The 22,693-nt window shown below is 43.8% G+C and overlaps 1 protein-coding gene across 11 annotated transcripts in view; it reads right to left on the minus strand.

The window, feature by feature from the left end:
* Window positions 1–22,693, minus strand: part of ZNF827 (zinc finger protein 827) — a 169,996-nt gene that overhangs the window by 137,425 nt on the left and 9,878 nt on the right. For 10 of the 11 annotated variants that reach the window (XR_010409581.1, XM_064585129.1, XM_064585125.1 and 7 more), the window contains exon 2: window positions 1,186–2,241. Coding sequence is in view for 10 of the 11 variants with exons in the window: in XM_064585129.1 (XP_064441199.1) it covers window positions 1,186–2,241 (1,056 nt within the window). In the remaining variant the exon portion in view is untranslated. Of the gene's footprint in view, window positions 1–1,185; window positions 2,242–5,936; window positions 6,083–22,693 lie in introns of those variants that run through there. The other variant, XM_064585127.1, reaches the window with a different exon arrangement.

Consider the following 22,693-nt stretch of genomic DNA (forward strand, 5'->3'; position numbering starts at 1 on the left):
ACAAGTTTTAAAATAATTAGAATTAGCCCATATAGCCCACTCAGCAATTTAAATGGAAATTTGTCATAAGTGCAGCAAATTGATGCTCGCTGCGATCGTTCAATTATTTGCCATTCTAAGCACTCTTCATCAGTTGGCTGCAAATAATCAGAAGTTGGCCAGACACACACAACGGCAGTGTTTATACTGATGAGGACACACATAGCCTACTTCCTGTTTCAATCTGACAGGATATCCTCAGGAGACATCTGAAGCTCCATACATCCATCCCAGTGCTATGAATTTATCATACACACAATTTAAAAACAAACCAGTACAAGAAGTGATGCTTCCACCGTGAGAACGCAAGTGACTAAATTTCTCCCTCAGATGAGTGACTTGTGAATGTCAAGGCTCCATAAGACAAGTGACTTCTCCTTTGGAAAGACTGCCCTCACAAGAAAAACTTATGATTCAAATTTTCCACATGCACATTCCTTTAGAATCTGATTGGATTTGAATTTTTTTTAAAAAAGCATTTGCAGGAAATGCTTTGATTATGTCTGAATGACAATATTCTTTAGAGTTCTTATATGACAAGAAATCACAGAAGAACAGGATAAGTGGGAAAGGCTGAAATTCCACACACACACAAAAATAACAAAAATGCTAACATAAAAGTGTATAGTGTGATAAATTAGGGCAGAGTAGTTACTGTATACAAAAGTCCATTTGTGATGGGAGGCAGCAGGAGGGTGGGCTCTCCCTTGTCCACTGTTTCAAAAGCAGCGGGGTTTTTTCTCCCCCTATATTCAGTGATGCCATGCACTCCATGACAGAGATGCTTTGATCTTCTCCCATTAAATATGTCTTGTATGGACCTAGCCTGCACTTGGTAAGAAAAAAAAAAAGATCATTTATATGAAAGGGAGGAGTACTGTACGTCTCTTAAGATTATTCATTACCTTTCAAAAATGAAGCTATTTGTGAAGTCTTTGTGTAATACATACATGAAAGCCCACTACACTGCTTACTTAAAGTATTTTCTTGTGCTCCTGCTTTTTTATTCCTGCCTCAGATCCGATGGGGAGCCCGACGGAATAAAGCAGTGAAGAAGACATGGCAATTTACAGTAAAAAAGAAAAGAAAACAAAACAAAACAAAACCCAAAAACGTACACGATGACTGAAATAAAAGATTCCATACCTGAATTGGAGGGTTTAGAAACTCTTCCCTTAGGAACTGGGAGTAACAATAATTCCAAGGACTGTGGCGGTGGAGGGGGAGGTGGCGGGGGCGGCGGCGGCGGAGGCGGCGGGGTGACCTTTTCTTGCTTCTTCTCCGAAGGCGGTGGTGGTAGAGGGTCCTCAGGCACCAGTGACGATTTCTCAGCCAGAAGGCTCCCAGCAGCCCTTGCTGCTACCTCTTTCAGGAGGGCGGCCGAGGAGGTCATGGAAGCCAGGGAAAGGAAAGAGCAGGCCGGAGGTGGGTGCTCCTGACCAGGAGTCAAGCTTCTCTCGCTGACTTTCTTGGATAAGGCTGCCAAGGTGGAACTGGCAGACTGCGAGCTAAAAGGGGAGGAAAAGGACTCAAATCGCATGGTCTCCTCAGTCCTGGTGAGAGATTTGTCCTGCAGAACAGCATTGGCTGCAGCTTTCAGTTTGAGGATGGCTGAATCCGGGGACAGGCCACAGGTGGTGGTTGAGTTGGACAACCACTTACCTTGATTCCATAGAAAACGGTTACTTGGAGCGTACTGGTCATTCTGTTCCTGCTTCTCAGCCAACTTCCTGGCAAGAACACTGAGCTGCTGGGCATGGTGGGACGGTGGGGAAAAGGAGAGATTCGAGCCCACGTTTACCGGGGACTCCACCCTGCCATTGGCCGTGGCTGTGGCATCGAGTTTGAGGGAGCCGGCCTCCAGCAGCCGCCTCAGGTTGCTGCTCAAGGGCTTCGTGGAGCCTGGGGGGTCATCTTCACACAGAGAAGACACGCCAGGGGAGAGGTGGTCTTGACACTGCAGCGAGTCTCGCGGGACCTCCCCGTCAAGTCCCACCAGCTCCAAGGTGTGACTGCTGGGGGTCGCACTTCCCAAGGAGGTGTCAGGGGAAGTGGACTGCTCCTGGATCCGGTCCTCCAGAGACAACTTATAGTTCTCTTGGACTTCTCCATAGGATGCTTCTGACGGAGTCTCTGAAGAGTTTCCATACCAGTGCTCTCCTTCACTGAGCTCTCCCTCAGCCTCTTCCAGCCTACTAACATCTGGGGGAAGTAAGAAGATCAGGTTTACTCCCCAGTGAGCACTGAGCAAGTCGGAAGACATTCACATGGAGTTGTTGAACAGGCTTCCTCTTCCCCTCCCCCCACAACAACCACAAGAAAGACAGCAACAACCTTACTACAATGTCAGGTGCTGAGTCAGACAGTCTTGGCATTAGCCTGAAAGAAGGTAAAATACTAAACCAGCAAAGGTAAAAACACACCCACCTATGAAACATATTCATCTTTCTATAGTAATTCCAGACAAGCTGAAATGGGCGGGGGGGGGGGGGGGAGAAAAATGCATCTGTAAAAAAGTAACTGCATGAAGAGACTGTTACTCTCAGTGGTGGGGGAAACGGAAAGAAGCTTTGCTCCCTTGTTAAAAAAAAACAACAAACCAGCATGATATCTTTAGTGTCGCATCACAATTAGAGAGGAAGCCTGGCAGGGTGGGAAATTGTGAGGCACAAGACAGTGGGAAGATGCCTCCCCACTTTCTGATTCCATGACCTCAGGCAAGTCGCTTAGCTGGTTTGATAGAAGATGCAACTGATTTTTTTGAAAAGTTCATCCCAAAATGTAAGTAATACCTGCTGTTATATATTACAACTTCACCCAGTTGTTAGGAAGCTTAAATCATAAGAAGCATGTGACTGATTTGCAGACAGTCAAGTTCTATACAAAAGTCAGACCTCATTAGCAAACACAATTCACGTAACTGATTCCTTAAAGTGACGACGTCTCCCATGATATACACGCTACTTCTTTGAGAGTCGTGGATTCCAATTACCAACATGCTGCCATGCTGACACAGGCAATGATTAGGGATTTGTTCCCTCACTCTATTGAGAGTCCCCTTTAATGATTTTCCCATCCATTAATTTATCTATCCACCACTACCAGTCTAACTGCCCCCCAAGCACCGCTCAGTTGGGACTCCCTGCCATCCAAGAGCACCCATGAGCTCTGTCATTTTTCTACCTTTGCTCAAGATAGTCCTTCTATCAGGAATGTCTTTCTTTCCCCCAGAAAACCTGACAGTCTATTTATCCTTCAACTTCCTACCTAAAAAGTTTCTTCCTTGTGATTCTCCCTGGAACTCTCAAAATTAATCTCTCCTTCTCATTCATTCATTCACTTACTCAACAAATAATTGTGAAGTACCTGCAGCATGCCAGGCATTGTTCTAGATCATTCTAGATTGAACCGCACTGAACAAAACAAAGATCCAGCCTTCTTGAAGCTTACATCCCAGTGGAGGAAGATAGATGCCACACAAAACTTAAAAACTAGTTAAGTCATAGAGTAAGCCAGAGGGTGATAAGTGCTACGGAAAAAAATACACAGCAGGACAAGGAGGTTTGAGGGGTAACGGTAGGAGGTGAGTTTCAATCTTAAATAGGGTGGTCAGAATGGGGCTTCACAGAGGCGGTGACATCTGAGCAAAGATGGAAGAAGTGAGCAGTTGTTCAGGCAGCTACCTCTGGGAGAACGTTCCAGGCAGAGGGAGTCTCTGTAAAGTCCCTGATGTGGGGACATGCCTGGTGTGTTTGTGATGCAGCAAGGAGGCCAGTGTGGGCTGAGTGGAAGGAGTAAGGGTCAGAGCAGGCAGAGCAGGAGGAGAGGAAGTCAGAGAAATAACGTGAGAGAGGGAGGGAGGGGGGAGAGAGAGGGTGGCTGGGAGTGTGTGGTGAGGGAGCGAGGCTATGCAGACCGGCACAAGGCTGTAAACTGCTGAAAGGTCTTTTGCATCTGGTGAAATTGGGAACTACGGAGGGCTTTGATATGATGTGGCTTACAGTTTCAAAGGACTCTTCTGGCTGCTGTGTGGAAAAGAGGCTGCAGACACAAGGGTGGGAGCAGGGAGACCAGCTATGAGGCTGGAACCCAGGTGAAGGATGACAGTATGAAGTTCAGCTCAAGGTGACTGCCGGCAGCGAGAATCGGCCAGATTCTGTGCATCTTCTGAATGCAGAACCTACATTCCCGTGTTTTGTTTCTATTGATTACATATCACTCTCAATTACCTGTCTACTATCAGTGTATCTTCTAAAAGGTAAGTGGTGGTGTTCCTTGGAGGCAGGGATGGAGTTTTATCATCCACATGTCCCCCACTGCGCCTAGCACAATGCCTGGACCCCAGGAGAGTTCAATGAATGTTTAGGGACTGAGCCTAAACTCCCCATTGTGCCAAGTTTTGCTACACATAACATGCTGTTTCTTTTCTGAATAGAAATAGCTAGAACTAGTAATGCCTGAGCTACACGCTAATACATTGATCTTCCCATGCTATTTAGAGAAGAAATGTCACAAATGACAAATTATCTTTCACTAAGCTAAAGTTCTGCAACTCCTTCCTGAGATTCTTTATTAAATTATCAAGAAAATGTAAAATATCAAATGGAATTTGCTGAAAAAAGGCAGTTAAAATTGAATTCGCTCTGTTAAAAACAGTCTGGTTCCTTGTGATTTGCCACATTTCCTTCTTCCCACTCGATTTCAACATTTTTCATCTTTGCTGAAACCGGTAGGACCCTGAACTACTCATCTCCCCAATGGCTTCTCGAAGAGATGCTTTTTACCAAACACCAAGCAGTCAACATCAATTTCAACAACAGGGCTAATTTTAAGTTCCTTTGGCAAACCACCTTTCTTGATTTCAGTTTAAATATCTCATCCTTCAGAAAAATCACATGGGAACTGTCCTATAAATAGTAAGAAGAGTAAAAGATTTAAAAATCACTACAGTAAGAGCAGGTGACTAGCTCCCCAAAGAGTCTCTTTCTCTGATCTTTATTGGCACTCACTAAATGAACATAGGAAAATAAAGGATTCGAAAGTAAATACTTTCAGGTTATATTTTTGTCATACGAGAGAAGCTCTAGATAGTCAAGACTGGTCTAGAACCAATGTGATAAGTGGCAGAGAACAAGGTACATAAAACCAGGTTTTTCAGAACCACAAAAAAAATCATAACCACTTGGCCATTTTACTGAGACTACTAAACACTGTGAGAGGCTACCTGCTGGGATCAACAACACACAGCTACCTACTGCTAATGTCTGAACCAAGAACCCAAATCTCACAACACCCGGCCAGTGCTTCTCTGCACAGCCCCACTGCCCCATCTGCCAGATGCCCTCCGAATGGCAACTTCTAGTGAACTTGGAGCAGCGGCCCTCCCACCCCCAGTAGTCATCCATCCTTCCACTGTCTGGAAACAGAAAGGAGCAGGAGAATTCTCATAGATAAGGACAGTATTCACTCCTCATCTTGAGATACACCACGAAGAGGTAAGTATCCATTATTCCCGAACTCTAATCTCTCCATTCCCTCCCTGCAGCTTCTTTGTTGCAGTGGTCAAAAACGGATTCAAATGCCTCCAGAATTCAGCACATCTACTGGCAAAGCCCCAAACGCAAAGCATAATTTCCTACCCCCTGGACAGCCTCGGTGAGCAAGAATATTCCCCCTCCGAACGTGCAGAGGTGGTGTTGAGTGCGTCAAAACACTAAAGTCGTCCATTCAGGCTCTAATCCTATCAAGCCGCGATAAGGAGATCCGAGCATTCTTGAATGATACAAACAGCTGATAATCTGCATGTAGAGCAACTTTCCCAACCCTGCCAAACAGCAACCCCAAACACGCCAACGGAAGCATTTCTTAAACAGGCCAGTTGACGTCCTCTAAAATACCTGGATATTTCTCAACCATCCAATCCTCCGTTCTTTGCAGGCACGGCCGAGATAACACTCTGTTCTGAAACGCAAGAAAACTCGGGTCCGTAAAGAATATTTTTAAACTCCTAACACTCTATTAATTGCTTTCCTGAAGACGCTGCTACTACAACTGAGGCTCTTCAAGTAATAAATCACCAAATAATGTTAATGCATGGCCTAGGAGGAGCCAGACCAGAAACCCGAGGAGAGCCACTTCTGAAATTATTCTGGCACCACCTGAGGTCAAGCGGAAAGTGGGGGAAAGCTTTCAGAGAAATGAATGCAAGGGAGGTGGAGACCTGCAGAGGTTGCAGCATAGTCCTAAGAGGCTCAAACAAGTAACGCTCCCCCGACAGCAGCCACAAGGCTTTTCTCTCCCACAAGTACGAATTCTCTTCGCCCTGCTGGGCTGGGCGGCTCCGTACTTCGCATTCGATTCCAAGCAGGAGACGTCCTGGAGGGCTGCACTGGTCCAGTTACGGGGAGCTCCGCGTCAGCGGGGTGGGCAGGGACCCCCAGCACCTTCCGCACTACATTCGGAGGAAAGATGGTCCCATTGGAGAAGCTCACAACAAAGCATTCCTGCAGTCGAGGGGATTACTTTGTTGGCCACCACAAACTTTCAGAACAAGCTGGGCTTGGCTTTGGACTCTCTTTCTCCATTCGAGGAGCCCCTGGGCAGCCCCACGCGCCGCCGCCGGCCCGGACACGCTTCCTGCGCACACGGGCCGTGCGGCTCACAGCTTTCCCAACTCGGGCTCCGGGGGAAGCCTCTCAACGGCCAATGTAAATAACTTCCTTCTAAAGACATTATTTTTAACCTCCAGAATAGGAAGCTATTTCCATTGCTAACTTTACAACAACCTATGTCTCTGCCAGCCAGGTTCACACTCCTTCCTGTCAATTCTACACACAACAGTCTGTTTGGGTGGTTTTCACTTTAAATCATCAACTCAAAGAATTAAGAATAGAAATGGTACAATTACAGAATGAAAATATGCTGAATAAATTTTGTTTCCATGTGGTGAATATTTCTCCTTTGGGGAAAACAAGACAAAATTCCACTACCTAACACATTTATTTATAATTCAGTTCTCAGGCAGAAAATCAGTTAACTCGATATCCACAACTCCCGCTGCGTTTTTGTTGTTGGTGGTGGTGTTGTTGTTTTTTCCCAACTCACTTCCTCTTCGGTTTGGCAGTTTTAATCAGATGCATTTAATTGGACAAATACTCAACTCAGAAGATCCTCGATCAGAAAGACAGGGAGCGAAAAGAGGGAGAAAAAAAAAAAAACGCAAGAAAGAGACACCTATTAATTTTCATGCCTTTTGGCTGAGGTTCAAGTAAGTGGAGATGGAAATCTAAAAGCCCCGTTTCTAAATCTACCCACAACCCATTCCACCAGTGGGTCCACCGTAAATCTCACCAGCAGGGTTTGAAGAGAACAAGGTTTAAATTCTCAGGACTCGCCTGGGATGCTGTTGACTCATGGTCCGTCCTCTGGCAGTCAACACCTTCTTGTGACAACAGGTGTGTTCATTGGTACCTACCAACTAACCGTCTGGCTCATTTTCACCTAAAAATCTTCCAAGTGCCTTTCCTTTCCAGCTAGCACACATCGATAGCTAAGTATCTATATTTAATTTTACGGTCACGCATCTCTATCGGTATTAACCACTTGTACCTACTTCAAATCGTACAACCACCAACCCTTCCATGCAATTTTATACAAAAGGGGTGTGTAAAAAAGTGGTTTGAGGAGCTCTGTATAGAAGCTATGAGCAAAACCAATGCTAATAATTGACTTAATCTGACAAACATTTCCTGAGCATTTACTATGGTTCAGGGAGCTGTTCTCTGTGACAGGGAGCCTCAGGACGTAGCAGTCTCTTGCCCAACGGCTTGTAATCATCAGGGAGCGAGGGTTGCCCAAGCATCTGAAGTACAATGGCTGGTGCCGTCACAAAGCGACCGAGAAAGAGCTGTGTGTGCATAAATCAATTCCAATCGTGCAGATGGCTTTGGAAATGGACCTCGAAGGGATGAAGATGACTTTAACAGGTGACACTGGAAATTCACGTATTGGAGGGCTTGCTCTTCCGAATCTATCAAACAGGAAATAGCCCTGTCATGGAGTAAGCTAATATTCACGTGACATACGTTAGTGAAACTAACCTCATGAAACGGTTTTTACATTCTTAATTCTTCACATTTAAAAACTAGACCATCTATTGATTTGTTAAAGGGCAGATTTTGCCAATTTTCTTACCATACCCACTCGTTTTGAAATCAGACCATTAGATTATGAATGTCTGAGGTGGGACCATGAGTTGGTCATTGCTTGCTCGATGCTCTGCCCAGAGTAGGGTATTAGGTCCCCTGTGGTTGTAGTGACTACTAGGACTGCATGAAGCACCAGGTAAGGCTCTCAGCCCCTATACCAAAGCCAGAGAGGGGCACAATGAAGCTAGCATCTGAGAGGACGTCAACGCACCATCAGGGCTCTCTCTCTTGTTGCTTCTCATCTCTTCTCAGAGCTTAACCTCCTCCTCTCAGGCCAACTTCCCCTGGAGGCCCAAAACCTGGCTGTACAGGTTCTGGGTTTTTACTCTCAACCACATACTACCTAGAGAAAGGTCTTTTCCCTCGGATGAGCCTGCTGGAGGCCAGGTTCCGCTCTCTCTGGACTTAACACTGAAGCCAGAGGGTGGGTTCTACGATTGGCTTAATGTGAGTCACAGAAGAAAGAAGAGGGAGGAGGCACCAGGAAGACAAAAACGATGACCTTTGTATTGTTTAATAAAGGTTTGGCATGCTGCACATCAGGCTGTTCCGAACCAATTTGATGATTTTAAGCATAAAACATATCCTCATTTAGGCTGGTCCTACCTGCCAATTTTTAAATTGTCCCTTTGAAGCCTGAAAGCCTCAGCACATCCCCCACACTAAGAGACCTCTCGAGGATTCGAGGCTCCAAGGCCACAGTGTGAGTGAAACACACGGGTGGGCAATCGGCCCCCCAGCCTTTCACAGTTAGCGAAATATCGCAACGCCCAGGGTACCCAACCTGTCAGCAGGGCCAGGAGAAAAATTTAAGAACAGCTAGTTATTTAAAACTGCCAGGGTGGAAAAGACAACCAGACTCCTGTCACCAGTCCAGCTGGGGAAAAGGTGCCGTGAGGGCACGGGGGAAATGGGAGGAAGTCTGGAGAGGATAAGAGTCCGCAGACTGAGATAGCACCGAGAGGCCCTCTGGGTCAAGGCGCACATTTTGCACACAACAGTATTTTCCAAGTATTGTTGTAAATGTCCACGAGTAAAAACAAAGGTAACACAAATGAACACATCACTCCTTATCTTCAAAGGGAGTTGCCAATGGTATCTGAGCCGGTTTCAGTATCCTTACATAAAGTTGCCAGATCTTCCAGTGACCGAAGAGCTACCCAACCTCCTCCATCAAACTGCCCATCTCTTGGGACATCTGGGTGGCTCAGTCGGTTAAGCATCTGCTTTCGGCTCAGTTCATGATCCCGGGGTCCTGGGATCGAGTCCCGTATCGGGCTCCTTGCTCAGAGGGAGCCTGCTTCTCCCTCTGCCTGCCGTTCCCCCTGCTTGTGCTTGCTCTCTCTCTCTCTGACAAATAAATAAATAAGATCTTTAAAAAACAAAAAACAAAAACTGCCCATCTCAACACAAATGGCAACTCCTCCATCCCTATGCTTGCTTCGAGCAAAAAGCCCCCGAAGCCAGCCTTGACTCTTCCCTTTCTCTTATACCCTTCATCAAATTCGTTTGCAGATTCTGTTGGTTCTGCCTTCCATATACATCCCAAATCTTGCCACTTCTCACCATGTCTACCATTCCCACCCTGATACACAGCACTGCCATTCCTCCCCTGGACTATGGCAGTAGCCTTCCAGTTGGCCTCCTTACTTCCTATTCTTGCCCCACTCTGCTCAGCCAGCAGCCGCAGTAAGCTTTTAGAAATCTCTATCACACTCCATGACCCTCATCCTCAAAGCCTCCAAAATGGCTTCTCATGGTTCTCAGAATAACATCTAAAACCCTTATCTTGCCCTCAGGGTCCTACATAATCTGTATGCCTCTGACCTCATCTCCTACTGCTCTGCCTTGCTATTAAATAATAAATAAATAGCAAAATTTCCCCCGAATAGCCACAGGGCTGACTCCTTTACTTCCTCGGGTCTCCCCTCCAACATCACTGTTTATTAGAATAAAAGCTCCACAAGAGACAGTTTTGTTCGCTGCTGTATGCCCAGCACTTAGAATGGTATGGAACACAGAGCAGGTGCTCAGTTATTATTTGCCAAATGTATGAATGAGAAAGAAGAATGCACTTAACAATCAGAAAGGCAGCACTTGTCAGTACTGGAAATGAGAACGATTTTCAAAATTACAAATGATAATCCTATTTTTCTCATGTGAGTCAAACATGAAAGAGGGAAAAGAGCGTGTTTTGCAAACTTTTCCACCAGTCTCCCTAGTGGCCAAGAAAAGAGCCCAGGGGAACGAGGGACCCAAGCTGAAGCCCCCTCCAGGAAGCCCCCAATTTCTTTTGACTCTTGGCTTAACATTTCAAGTGAATCCCGCATTCTACTCTATGCTATAGCCGTGCTTGTTCTTACTAAATACTACAGGGGTGTATCTTACAAACCACTGAGGAAAATTTCTTCTCTGCAGGGATGCACCACGTTTCTCCGGATTCCCACCTGCTCTGGAGAAACATGTACCCTATGTGGGGAAGCAAGGATCTATGAAAAGTATCTAGCACAGTGTCAAGAGCTCAGTAAAGGGTGGCTATCCTTGTTACTATTATTACTATCAGAAAACAGAGAGTACTGGTCCTATTGCCCCCACTTCAGAAAGAAAAGCTAATCACAGAGGGTAACTTCCCTGGACTGCACCATGGATCTGTAAGAGACTCAGAACTGTAACTCTATTTGCTAAATTTGAATTTCGTGTCTGAATCAGAGATGGAAAAGCCTTGGAGATTTATTTTAGTCCATATGGCTAGTCTCTAGGCAGAGGCCTAGAAAGAGCCAGTGATTAGCCCATGGTCCCATGGTTGATTTACTAACATAAACAGGACTTGAGCTCAGATGTCTCACTCCAAAGGCCAGGACTTTTACTACTAAATCATGGTTTAATCATCATGAAGTGAACAAGTGAATTCTAGAACCAGCCACGGAACACAGGAGCCTCCCCACAAACATCTGCTGAATGAAGGAACAATCATGCATAAAGCACTAAAAATATACAGGGTGCTTTATTAAAGATGCTTTAATATTCATCAGCAAATGTTATCCTCACAATGATTTTATGTGGTAGACCGTAGTCTCTTCATTTTACAGACCAGGAAACCAAGAATCCACAGGTTAATGGCTTAGCCAACATACACACTTAATGAGCGACAAAGCAAGGTTGAAACCCAAATCTTCAGGAAATCTAAGAGTACGAGTAGCTTGACAAAAAAGTAATTTTTCAGGTGACCAAAAAGTACCACAGTACCTTCAAATAATCAACATTTTAAGTTTTATTTTGATGGGATTTCAAAATATATACACCCTCAGAGATGAGTCCCTTCCTTCTAAATGTGTGCCTTATTGTCTGTCATAGCTGTAATAACAATCACCCGGCTTATTAACAATGTGTGCAAACTAAGGATGAAACTCTAGTGTCATGCCTTGAACTGTGCCCCTGGGAAAAAATGGTGAAGTCCAACCCCAAGGACCTGTGACTGTGACCTTATTTGGAAAAATGGCCTTTGCAGATGATCAAGTTAAGATGAGGTCATTAGAGTGGACCCTAATCCCCTATGACTCGTTTCCTTATAAAAAAGGGAAATGTGGACACAGAGACAGACATGCACGCAGGGAAGACTGGAGTGACACTGTCACAGCCAAGGAAGAGAAAGGCCTGGAACAGATCCTTCCGGTGTCTTCCTTGTGTCTCTGCCGGCACCTTGACCTGGGACCTCTGGCTTCTAGAACAGTGAGACAATAAATTTCTGTAGCCACCCAGTTCGTGATACTTCGTTACGGCAGCCCCTGAAAACTAATATAGGTAAGCCTGAATGAAGGCCTGAAACTTTTTTTTTTTTTTTTCCTGGATTTGCTCACCTCAGGATTCTAAACTGTAGCCTTGGTTAGTGCTGTAGTTTTTGTCCAAGCTGGTTATTAATGCGCAAAACTGACCACCCTGCTGCTCAGCGTGAAGTCCTCTGAGGCTGCAAGGACTGTGAGCAGACTGTTAAGTTATTTTTACCTACCTCTACATGTTAACCAAATTTTGTTCAAAGGAAAGATTTTGAGAAAGACATTAGGTAAGAGAAGGCTTCTGTTACTAGAGCACTTCAAAATCTCCAGACAAAAAAATACACTCATCACCACGTATGTTGTGGCAAATTAGTAAGAAAGGGATAGTTCAAAATACAGCACGAATCCACTGGCCAAAAGGCCAACCTGGACACCAAAACACTACTGGTTAGTCCACGGATTGATTCCTTTGCTCCTTCACCCTTGCATGCACCTCCATGTTACAAAAAGCATATAGAATCTGTCCCCTCAAGCAATCAGAAGTAAATTTACCATGGCTACCATGGCGTTATCAGAAAAATTGTCTGTTAAGGCTGATAAATTGGTCAGTTATCTGCTTCCTTGACTTTTATTTCCTCTTGTATAAATGTTTTCATCCCAACATTACCAATACTGTTATGTTATATAAGATGTTATAAGATGAACAATGTATTACCAAACTACTGAAATCACCAGGAAATTCTTAATAGATCAAAAAAGAACTTAACTACAAAAAAAGCCCTAATAACATAATAATGCACTCTGTCGTCTATGAACAGCACTCTATAGAGAGATAAATGGCTACTTATTGAAATCTTAGCTTATACATAAAATGATACATTTCTTCCCCAGGCACATTTGCCAAGCATTGACATCACGTACCTTGTAATGAAACAGATTATGCTCATAAGCATTCTACCTGCCAAAGGAAAATTTCACACAGTAAGTCCTTTATTGACTAAAAATATATGTCTATACTGGAAGAAAATGGGCCTTTGGGGATGAGAGATTTACCAAAGGAGAGGACATGGAATTGCTTTTTATTTAGTGCTTAAGTACATATAAAACAAAAGCTGTAGAGAAAGCAGCCCCCAACCCCCCGTCCCCACCACATTTTCACCAAAGGATATTGGGGTAATGAATTGGGAGAGAACTTTTTTTTTTTTTTTTATTAACCACACGAATCCATGACACTGATGACAAGGACCACCCTAACTCAATTAACTTTAAACACTGATTTAGGCCAACAATTTTAACCTTTCCTCTGACCAGGCTTTGTGCCACGGCTGCTATGAAGTGGTCAAATGTATTCTTATCCGTTGCCTCCTTTTATTTTCCCTGCCCACCTCCTGGCACACACACAAGAAGTGAATGATGCCAAAGACAATGAAAACAACAAATATCACAACCAACCAACAAACCGGGGCAATTCCAAGGGTCCCCTGTAGCTAGATGACCCTCACCTCAACAGCTGGGAGTCCTACGGCTTCACCCACTTAATTCCCTCTGAAGACTCCCGGGGGTGGGAGCTTTCCACAGGCATGTCCACTTGGGGTTTCACCGAGAAACCTTCCCTAGATCTTTCACTTGAAAGACCTGGCACTGCTTTCTAGCTGTCTATCCCCATGAGCCATAGTCCAACATCTATTCCTGTTCCCAACAAAGCTCAGATGCTTCCGGAAATGCATCAAATAGTAAGGATGAGGTTAGGAAATGTGCTCTACTGATCCCTGCTTCAAACGGAGGCTCACTGAACATTATATCCAAAACTAATGATGTATTATATGCTGGCTAATTGAATTTAAATTTAAAAAATGAAAAAAATAATTTAAAAAAGAACAACAACAAAAGAAAAAAACAAACAAACAAAACAGAGGCCCAACTCCAAGGTAGAGGCTCAAGACAATAAAAATCCCTCTGGCATGCATAAGTATGGCCCCAAAGTGACCAGGAGGAATTCACACCACTCATACTCTTGTTCCTCTTGTTCTGAACCTTTTGCGGGGGGGGGGGGGGGGGGGGGGTCCATAAAATGCATTAATTTTGTATTTAAATGTGCACATCACTTCCTTTTCATACACCTGTAGGCAGCCCTCAGGCTGCAATGTTTCCTGCATATTTGAAGAACTTAGTTAACTAACCTATTTTCCACCAAAACCTGGTATTTGAAAAAAAGGATGAAAATGTGTTGGGCAATTTAAAGAAGCTCATTTGAGGAATACAAGTTTGAAAAGCTTTTAGTTAAATACACTCAACTAATCAGGCTTTGTTTTTAAATCTACTTTTTTTTTTTTAAAGATTTTATTTTTATTTATTTGATAGAGAGAAACAGCGAGAGCAGGAACACAAGCAGGGGGAGTGGGAGAGGGAGAAGCAGGCTTCCTGCCGAGCAGGGAGCCCGATGCGGGGCTCGATCCCAGGACCCTGGGATCATGACCTGAGCTGAAGACAGACGCTTAAGGACTGAGCCACCCAGGCACCCCAAATCTACATATTTTGAAATTACTTAGAGAAAGCCGAATTCCTTTGGTATTTCCATGTTACTCTCAGCAGTAGTGAATACAATAAAGCAAGGTCGGCAATCTTTTTCTGAGAATGGACAGACAGCAAATATTTTAGGCTTCATAGGGCACATACGGTCTCTGTCCCATATTCTTTGTTTTTTGTTGTTGCTTATTTTTTGTCTTAATGATTGTTTTAAAAATGTAAGAACAATTCTTAGCTCAAGGGGCCGCACAAAAACAGGTCAGAGTTTGACCCCCACTCGAAAGAATAGGTACTTTACTTTTTCTTTATAATAAAAGCAGAACGGTGCTTAAAACAATATTGGACACTCTGATACATGGCGACAAGCTTCATCATCATCTTAATCCAACCACCTCTGTGAGTCACTGAGCACCTCTGTGTCTCAGTTTCTTCACTATAATATGAGGGGTAAGAACAGATCAGTGACTTATAAACCATACTGTCAACGAACTCGAGAACTCCAGGAAGAGCATGGTACCATGGATCCACCCCTACCTCCCACCTTAGCACACATTTAAGCAGCACAACCTGGTTTTGCTCTTATCTATATACTGGAGCTCCCCTCAAAGACAAGGGTTCCACTATTTTTTTTTAAAGTTTTGAAAAATACTGTATTAAATGATCTCAGGAATTCTCCTGCTGTTAATTCTCTATGAATCCATTACTGGATAATCAATCCTTTTCAAGTCATTTTATTAGGAAGTGTCAGGTAGATAGGAAATTATTTTAAATCCTATGTTGAGGTATTTAAAGGCAAAGAAACAAGAACAAGAGAGCTCTTCTAAGGGTCCAACTGTACTTTTTTAGATTTGTGGAAATCCACCAGATAGCCCTACCAGAGTGTTCCAGAGTCCCACAGATCAGGGCTCCAGGAAAAGCAGAATGGTTTAGCAGTGGAAAGAGCTCGGAGTTCAGACTCAGAGACCTGGATTCCCGTCTGAATTTGGAACTTACCAGCTATATAACTCCTCTCATGTTTAATTAACAAAAACAGGAAAGCCTACTAAATGCTAACCCATAGAACGGGTGTTAGGAATACGGAGATGAACCAGATCGATGTGGAAAGTTCTGCCTCCCATCACTCCATCCCTCATCTGTAAAGCAGAGTAATAACACGTATTCCCTCTCCTGTACCTCGTGGTCCTGCAGAGATGGCAAAGCATTTGTGAACTGCAAAGCACAGACAACATTAAACTAGCAAACTACAGATTCTCCTCCTCTTAAGTACATAAAATAAGCGCAACTTCAAGAATTCACCAAATTAATAAAATAAGGCCACGATAGGTTTTGCAGAGCAAAACACCATTTCTAGAAGCTGAAGCTACATGACAAAACAGAAGAGGCACAAGCTTAGACCCCAGACACTCCCACTCCTCTTCCTAACAGACCCGCCCGACATCCATCCACGACCTATTTTCTCATTTATAGAATATTACAGAATAGAGAGAAATAATCTCTCCCTATTATTTCACAGGGTTATTGCGAAGGTAAATCAGAATTAGGTAAGTAAAGCACCTGGCACAGAGTTAGCACTTAAGTGAATAACAATGGACCCTTGCCCTCCTTCCCAGGCACCTAGAAATCTCAGATGAGAGAACATTAGATTTTAAATGGTAGGGCTTACCTCAAAATTGTTGATACTGCTACCCAGCTCTATATCATAATCACCTCAACCAAAGAGGACAGGAAACTTCTGGTTGTTATGACCATGGAATCCAGATGTAGAATATGCCCAGTCATCAGGAAAATCTTACAGTCTTGGCACAGTTTGAGGACAGAGAGAGAGCACCAGCCAATAGCTGAGGGGAGACTCTACCGTCTGGAATGTGCCACAGACTTCCAACCACAAAAGTTCTCTCTGCACTTCGACTGTGGTATCTCCCTGTGGTGTAGGCCATGGCCTCTGCTCCCTTTGGCAAGTCTCCTCCGGAAGCACATGACTTTCCAGAGGCATCCCTAGGCCACATCCATGTGAATGTCTGTGGCGCTGTTCATCACCTCCCACTCGGCCCAGTTGTACAGTTTAGGCAAATCATGTTCTCATTTCTGAGAGAGGATGACAACAGGAGATGTTCTCCAAGGTCCCTTCTACCTCTAAAACCCTTTGACTCTGGGACGCACTCTGAACTTCATTCGTTCAACTTATTCATTCATTCAACAATGTTTATGGAACACCGCCTATTTCTTTGATCCCGTGACCCATTTTTAATTTCATTCATTCATCCGTTTATTCAACAATATTTGACCACCTACTATATACCGGGTACTGTTACATGCAAGGACGTACAAAAATGAATAAGGAAGAGTCCACGTCCTTAGAAAGCTCATGGTCAATAAGGACATAGAGGAATAAGGAATTACAGTGTGGCATGGCAGGTATTATGAGAGACCAATGGGAGCCAGAGGAGGGGATGCCTAATTCTGCCCAGTAGGTGGGACAACAGTCGGGGAGGAGGGGAAGCAGGAAAGGATTCCCCCCAAACTGAGTGTTAATGGATAAGTAGTATCTGATGGGTTGAAGACATCCCAGAAATGGAGAAAAAGAATTCCAAAATAAGGAAATACAAACATAGTGGTCTGTAAAATAGATAATTTGGTATGAATGAAACAAAGGGTATATAGCAGGGCCAAAAAAGGGAGGCTCAGATGATGAAGCACCTTCTATACTTTGCTAAGAAGAACAAACTTTGTCCTTTGAGGAGATGTGTAAAAGATATTAAATATACATGTGAGTGTTTCCAAAAGCCCACTATGGTAACAGTGTGAACACGGGGCTCCACAGAGGCCAGGGTAGAGGGAAGGGGACAGGACACTAAGGCAAAAAGAAGAAAAAAAATATGAATCCTCACAGGAGAAACTAGGAGTATAAACTACAGCAGTGGCAGGGAGTGGGCATGATGAATTCCAGAAATACATCGACAGCGGAGTCAACAGACTTGGTCTGATGCGGGAGGAAAGGCAGAACGTGGCACCTAGGCACTCAGCTTTCTGTCCTGGGTAAGGGCGTTAATGGTTGGTGAGGGCAGCAGCCCAGGGAGAGAACACAAGAAGCCCAGAAATACTCCCAAAACCCGTGGCCGTCTGTCGTGCGCAGCTATGCACCCTCCACGGTAAGGCATGCTAGCCGTGGCCCCCAGTGGTGTGCTCCTTCCCTAGCGGGGATGCCAGCAAGTCACAGGGGAAACCTCAAGCGTCTCCACAGACCAATGATGTTATATAGATGTCTGTGTGAGGAAGAAAAATATTAACTGCTAAGTTTATTTAAAACATTACTTTTATTTCAAAACAGATTTTTATACAGCAAGATACATATTTTCATTCCCATTTGCAGACAGAACAAGAGACTTCAAAGAAATCGCATAGAAGCTGAGAACACTTGTGAGCAAAGGGTTCCCTGTCTTCAGGGCTCTCTGCCTTTTGGGTTGTTCAGTGCCAATATTCACGAAGTGTGGCATTACAACATTATCAAGGAAAGCTGAAGAGAGACAAACACCAAGACTTGCGTTTCCATTCCTATGTAGACAGCTTGGATACTGATTCTCGAAATGTGGTCTGCGGACCCCTAGTGGTCTCTGAGACCCTTTTAAGTGTCCTCAAGATCAAAACTGTTTTCATTCGCACATACCCCCCAAAGAAAGCAACCCTGTCCATTTCACTTAAGAATGACTTTGATGAAGCAGCGGTAAAAATTACTAATTTTATTAAAGACTGACCCTGAGTAAATATCTTTTTAATATGATATGTAATGAAATGTGTCCACAAAGCACTTCTACCATTACTGAAGTGTGATGGCTATCTCAAGGAAAAGTCAATCTCTGATTCAGTTGGGAGCTGAACTAGCCACTCTTTTCAGGGAACGTCACTTTCAATGAAAGAATAACCAGTGAACTATGGTCATTCAAATTTGGGTATTCGGCACACTATTTCTTGGAAACGAGCAAAGTAATACTGATACTTTAAGAAAAGACTGACCGTACTTGTAGCCAATGATAAAATTCAAGTTTGCAAGCAAGAACTAAAATTTTAGAAAACCCATATCCCCTACACTATGAACTTGACAGTCCTTTAAGACAAAGTGATTTGCACATGCACGTGCACAGCAGCACTGTTCATCATAGCAAGAAGGAGAAACGAACCGTACGTCCATCGTGGTGTGTTTTGTCAGTGTACCACCCGACAGCAGGGCCAGGGAGACCACAGCTACAAACGTCAGTGTGGCTGTATCTCGCCCAGATATTGGCTGAGTGAAAACCCAAGGTGCAGAAGGCATGCCGTGTGCTACCATTTTTGCAAATCCCAAAGACAAGCAAAACTAAATAGGGTAAAGCGAGGGGAATGATAAACAGAAAATTTAGGATAACGGGAAGAGGTAGCAGGAGAAGAGCACCTTAGAAGTTCGACAGTGTTGAATTGTGTTAGATTGGGCAGTCCCTTTTACCATTACGCTTCATTATCTGTGTATAAATGTTAGCCGTGTTATTTTTTGTAAATAGCTCTTACTTTACGACCTTCAAAGGGAGTCACTGCATTAGAGCTCTCCTTGCCAAGGAAAACCAAAGAGGTGAGGAAGGGGCAAGAGGCACAGGGCAGCCCAGGCTGAGGGTCTGCAGCACTGAGCACTGGCCCCAGAGAAGCCCATCACTGGCAGGTCTTTCGAGACACCTTCAAGGCAACATCAGTATCATTCATCCATTTTGGTTTTTGAACAGCCTTCCCCACTTAAAAAAGCTTCCCCCGCCCCCTTCAGGTCACCATCCTCCATCTCCTTTGTTATCACACTGAAAGAAACAACTACATTTCACAGTTGATTTTGTATTGTATCCAAACTACAAAATTTAGTAATCATAATCTCTTATCATCTGGACTAGCTCCTACTACATTTTTCCTACCTCCTGTCCTTCTACCACCAATATAACCCTTCTGATTCAGCTACGTTTCTTCTCTTAATGTCTCCCAGATACTTTTGGCTTATTTCAACCTCTTTTGGCTAATGCCATTTCTTCTGCTTACAATGTTCTCTCCTCTATTCTCAAGATCTAAATCCATCCCTTCCTCGAGGACATTTGAAGTATCGCCTCTCTCCAGGAATCTTTTCCCCGTCACTCTCACTCCGACTTTCCTCGAACATTTACACATCTAATTCATATTATATTGTCGTGCACTTGTTAGCATATTGATTTGTGCTTATCCCCTGTGATTGTTTTGTGTCAACATTTGAAAGAACTGTCAGCAGGGACTGCCTTCTCTACAATTTCTACCAGCCAGGTAAATGCTAAAAACTTCTTCTTAATGAATGAGCACCCAGTAGGGACTACAACTCTCAGGGGATCATGTCCTCACTACGCTAATGTAACACCATGTATGTTGACATATACCCTTATTCCCTGAAAAGGCTTTCCAGTTCAGTATATCGAGAGAGGTTTTCCTCTGTTGTAGGAACGGATCTCTGACTTTGTGACAGAAACCAAGCAAAGCAACATTTGCTTTGTAGGATTCTTTTTCATAATATTAAATGATTTCAAAGTTCAACATGGCTCCTTCCATCCCGCCCCTCTACCTGAAGTCCTTAGAAAATCACCCCTGCCTGGTGGTTGAACCAGCTTCTTTGTAAACACAAGATCTTCTATTTCATTTTCGGCACAGTTGTATTTACTCAATAGCCCCTTATCTTAAAAAAAAAAAATCAGTTACTTCCCTATAACTTCTACCCTCTTGGTCCTAGTCCCTGTTTTCTGCTCAGCATTTCATAAATCTATGAAAATATCTTTCAAGCCAAATTTTAATTATTTGTTTCCATCTCTTTCTCTGCCCCCTTGGCTCGAGCCCCTCACAAATAGGGACCATGCTCTATGTAACTCCACTGATCCTTACTCCCTGGTACAGAAGCCCTCAGTTACTGCTGAATGAATGAATCAATCAACCAATCAATCAATGAAGTATCAGTTATCAGACACAAAACTACAAATTTAGGAGGAATGACAATTCAGAGTAAGTTTACTCCCTTTATCACTTGACAGAACTTTATATATAATTTGAATGTAGTTACCAGGCATGACTGTTATCTCTCTTCACTCTTAGCTTCAAATTAAGAACTCGCAATTGTCGCAATAATTAATTCCTCTGATGATGATTTCAAGAGCCTAGATTCTAGTTGCCTCCCTCCTGGTGAGTAGTTTTATCAATTTCCCCCTTTAAATCAGGGCACCCAATCTGGCATTCAAGGTACAGATGTGATCTAATCAGTTTACAAGACCAGTGTTGCCACCCTTGTTCTGAATTCAGCACTTGCATTAACTCAGCCAACTCCGCTGAAATGCATCCATTTTTCGAATGAAGGCTGAATTTTCAATGCTGCTTGTTATCTTTCTGCTTGTTGTCTATGAATGTGGTTATCTCTGTGGATAGAAGTTGGGGAAGGGGGCTTTCACGTTTTACTTTAAACATTTCTACATAGTTTTCATTATTTATACGAAGCATGTACTACGTTTGCCATTAAGAGCCAATGTAGACTTTTACAAATAAATGAATAACCAGAATTCATATCTGTGATTTCTAGGTTCCAGTCTCATGGAGTACACCTAAGTCCTATTTAAAATACTTGTACTTCTTCTTTTTTTTTTTTTTTTTTTGTATATATTTTCTCACCTCTCAGCAAGTATTCGAGTAGCCTTTGGTGCATAGCATTTCTCTCTAAATATGATCTAGTGGTCTAGCCAACGCAAACCCCACTTCTAGATTGTGACATTACTCTCTTCCTAGCGATGTCAGAAAGCAGCTCACTATAATTTGGTTCCCCTCTTTCTTAAGGTCAGATTAAAATCCAGTATGTGATTATTTGAGGTTTGCTTTCCCCTAGAAGGGAGAAATCATGTAGCACATTTCAGGAACATTTCCTGAAGCAGAGGGTGTCCCACACTTTGTTTCCTTCCAAATACAGCTGTGTTTCATGCTCTGGAGAGGACTGTTGGGTTAACAAGTAGGGCCAAACAAGCCCAGATTAGAAGACAACTATAATTCTAGGCCATTACACGAAAGCAGTGTTCTCCATATGGAGCACGTAATTCAGACCCCAGAAAGTGTCACTGCATGTGACTCTAATTCTTACCCTCAGCTTAGTCTGAGGTCAAATACATCTTTGAGGAAAGAACTTTATTACTGGTGGCACAAGTTCTCATGAATCACAGAGCAACATGCTCCATCAGCACCTAAGGGTTCCTCCTATAGTGGAAGGTCTCTGAAAGGGGCAGGTGGTGAAGTCATGCCCTTCACGTGCGGGGCCCCATGAAGGTTTCGCAGCGGGCCTCGGGAGACCAGCAGCTGGTCCAGCCCTTGACAGTGCTGACACTGGTGACCTCAAGGTAGTTTCTTCCTCTCCATGGCTCAGTTTCTACTTCCGTCCAAGTGGTGGGAAAAGGAGTCTTTCCTGCCTGCTTACAGGCAGATGAGATCAGTGAAAATGCTTTGTGAACAATACAGTACAAAGTAAACAGAAGGTGTGGGTAATCTACTATTACCCATTTTACAGGATGGTGCTATTAAGCACAGAGAGGTTCACTGGCTTGCCCAAAGTCACAAAGCAAGTGAGAAACCCTGGTGATCGTGGAGGGAGAGGGTTAGAGAAAAGACTGGCGTCCATGCCCCCTGCCTAGGGCAGGTCCCTCCTTGAGCCTCTCTGGTTTCAACTTGGAGGAGTGGGAGTCAATGAGCTATTTCTAGGGTTTTAAAAGTCAAACAAATTATCGTCGATAAGCTGCCCAGGCTCAACGTGACATGTCTTTATTTTTGGAGGAAATGGCATCAGCCCAGAGTGGGAGTTCCGGTAAGTTCAGGGGTCCTCAACGCTGGCTATCCATTCAAATAATTCAGGGAGCTTTTTAAGAATGTCCATGCTCAGGATCCATTCTGAGCTATCAAATTTAAATTGCTGGGGGAGGCGGGGTGTCTTCATTTTTTTAATCTCCCAGGTGATTCTAACGTGCAGCCAGGGTTGAGAATCACTGCGCTGCCTAACGGTGATCAGAAACTTATAGGCAGCGATAGTTGTCTCTGATTGATTACATAGCAGTTAGAGCAATCCTACTGAGATCCTTAGTTGAAATGAATTTACAC

Source organism: Mirounga angustirostris, unplaced genomic scaffold (genome assembly GCF_029215605.1).
Source record: "Mirounga angustirostris isolate CCGP_5_RB_7025 unplaced genomic scaffold, mMirAng1.0.hap1 SCAF_2, whole genome shotgun sequence".
NCBI lineage: Eukaryota > Metazoa > Chordata > Mammalia > Carnivora > Phocidae > Mirounga > Mirounga angustirostris.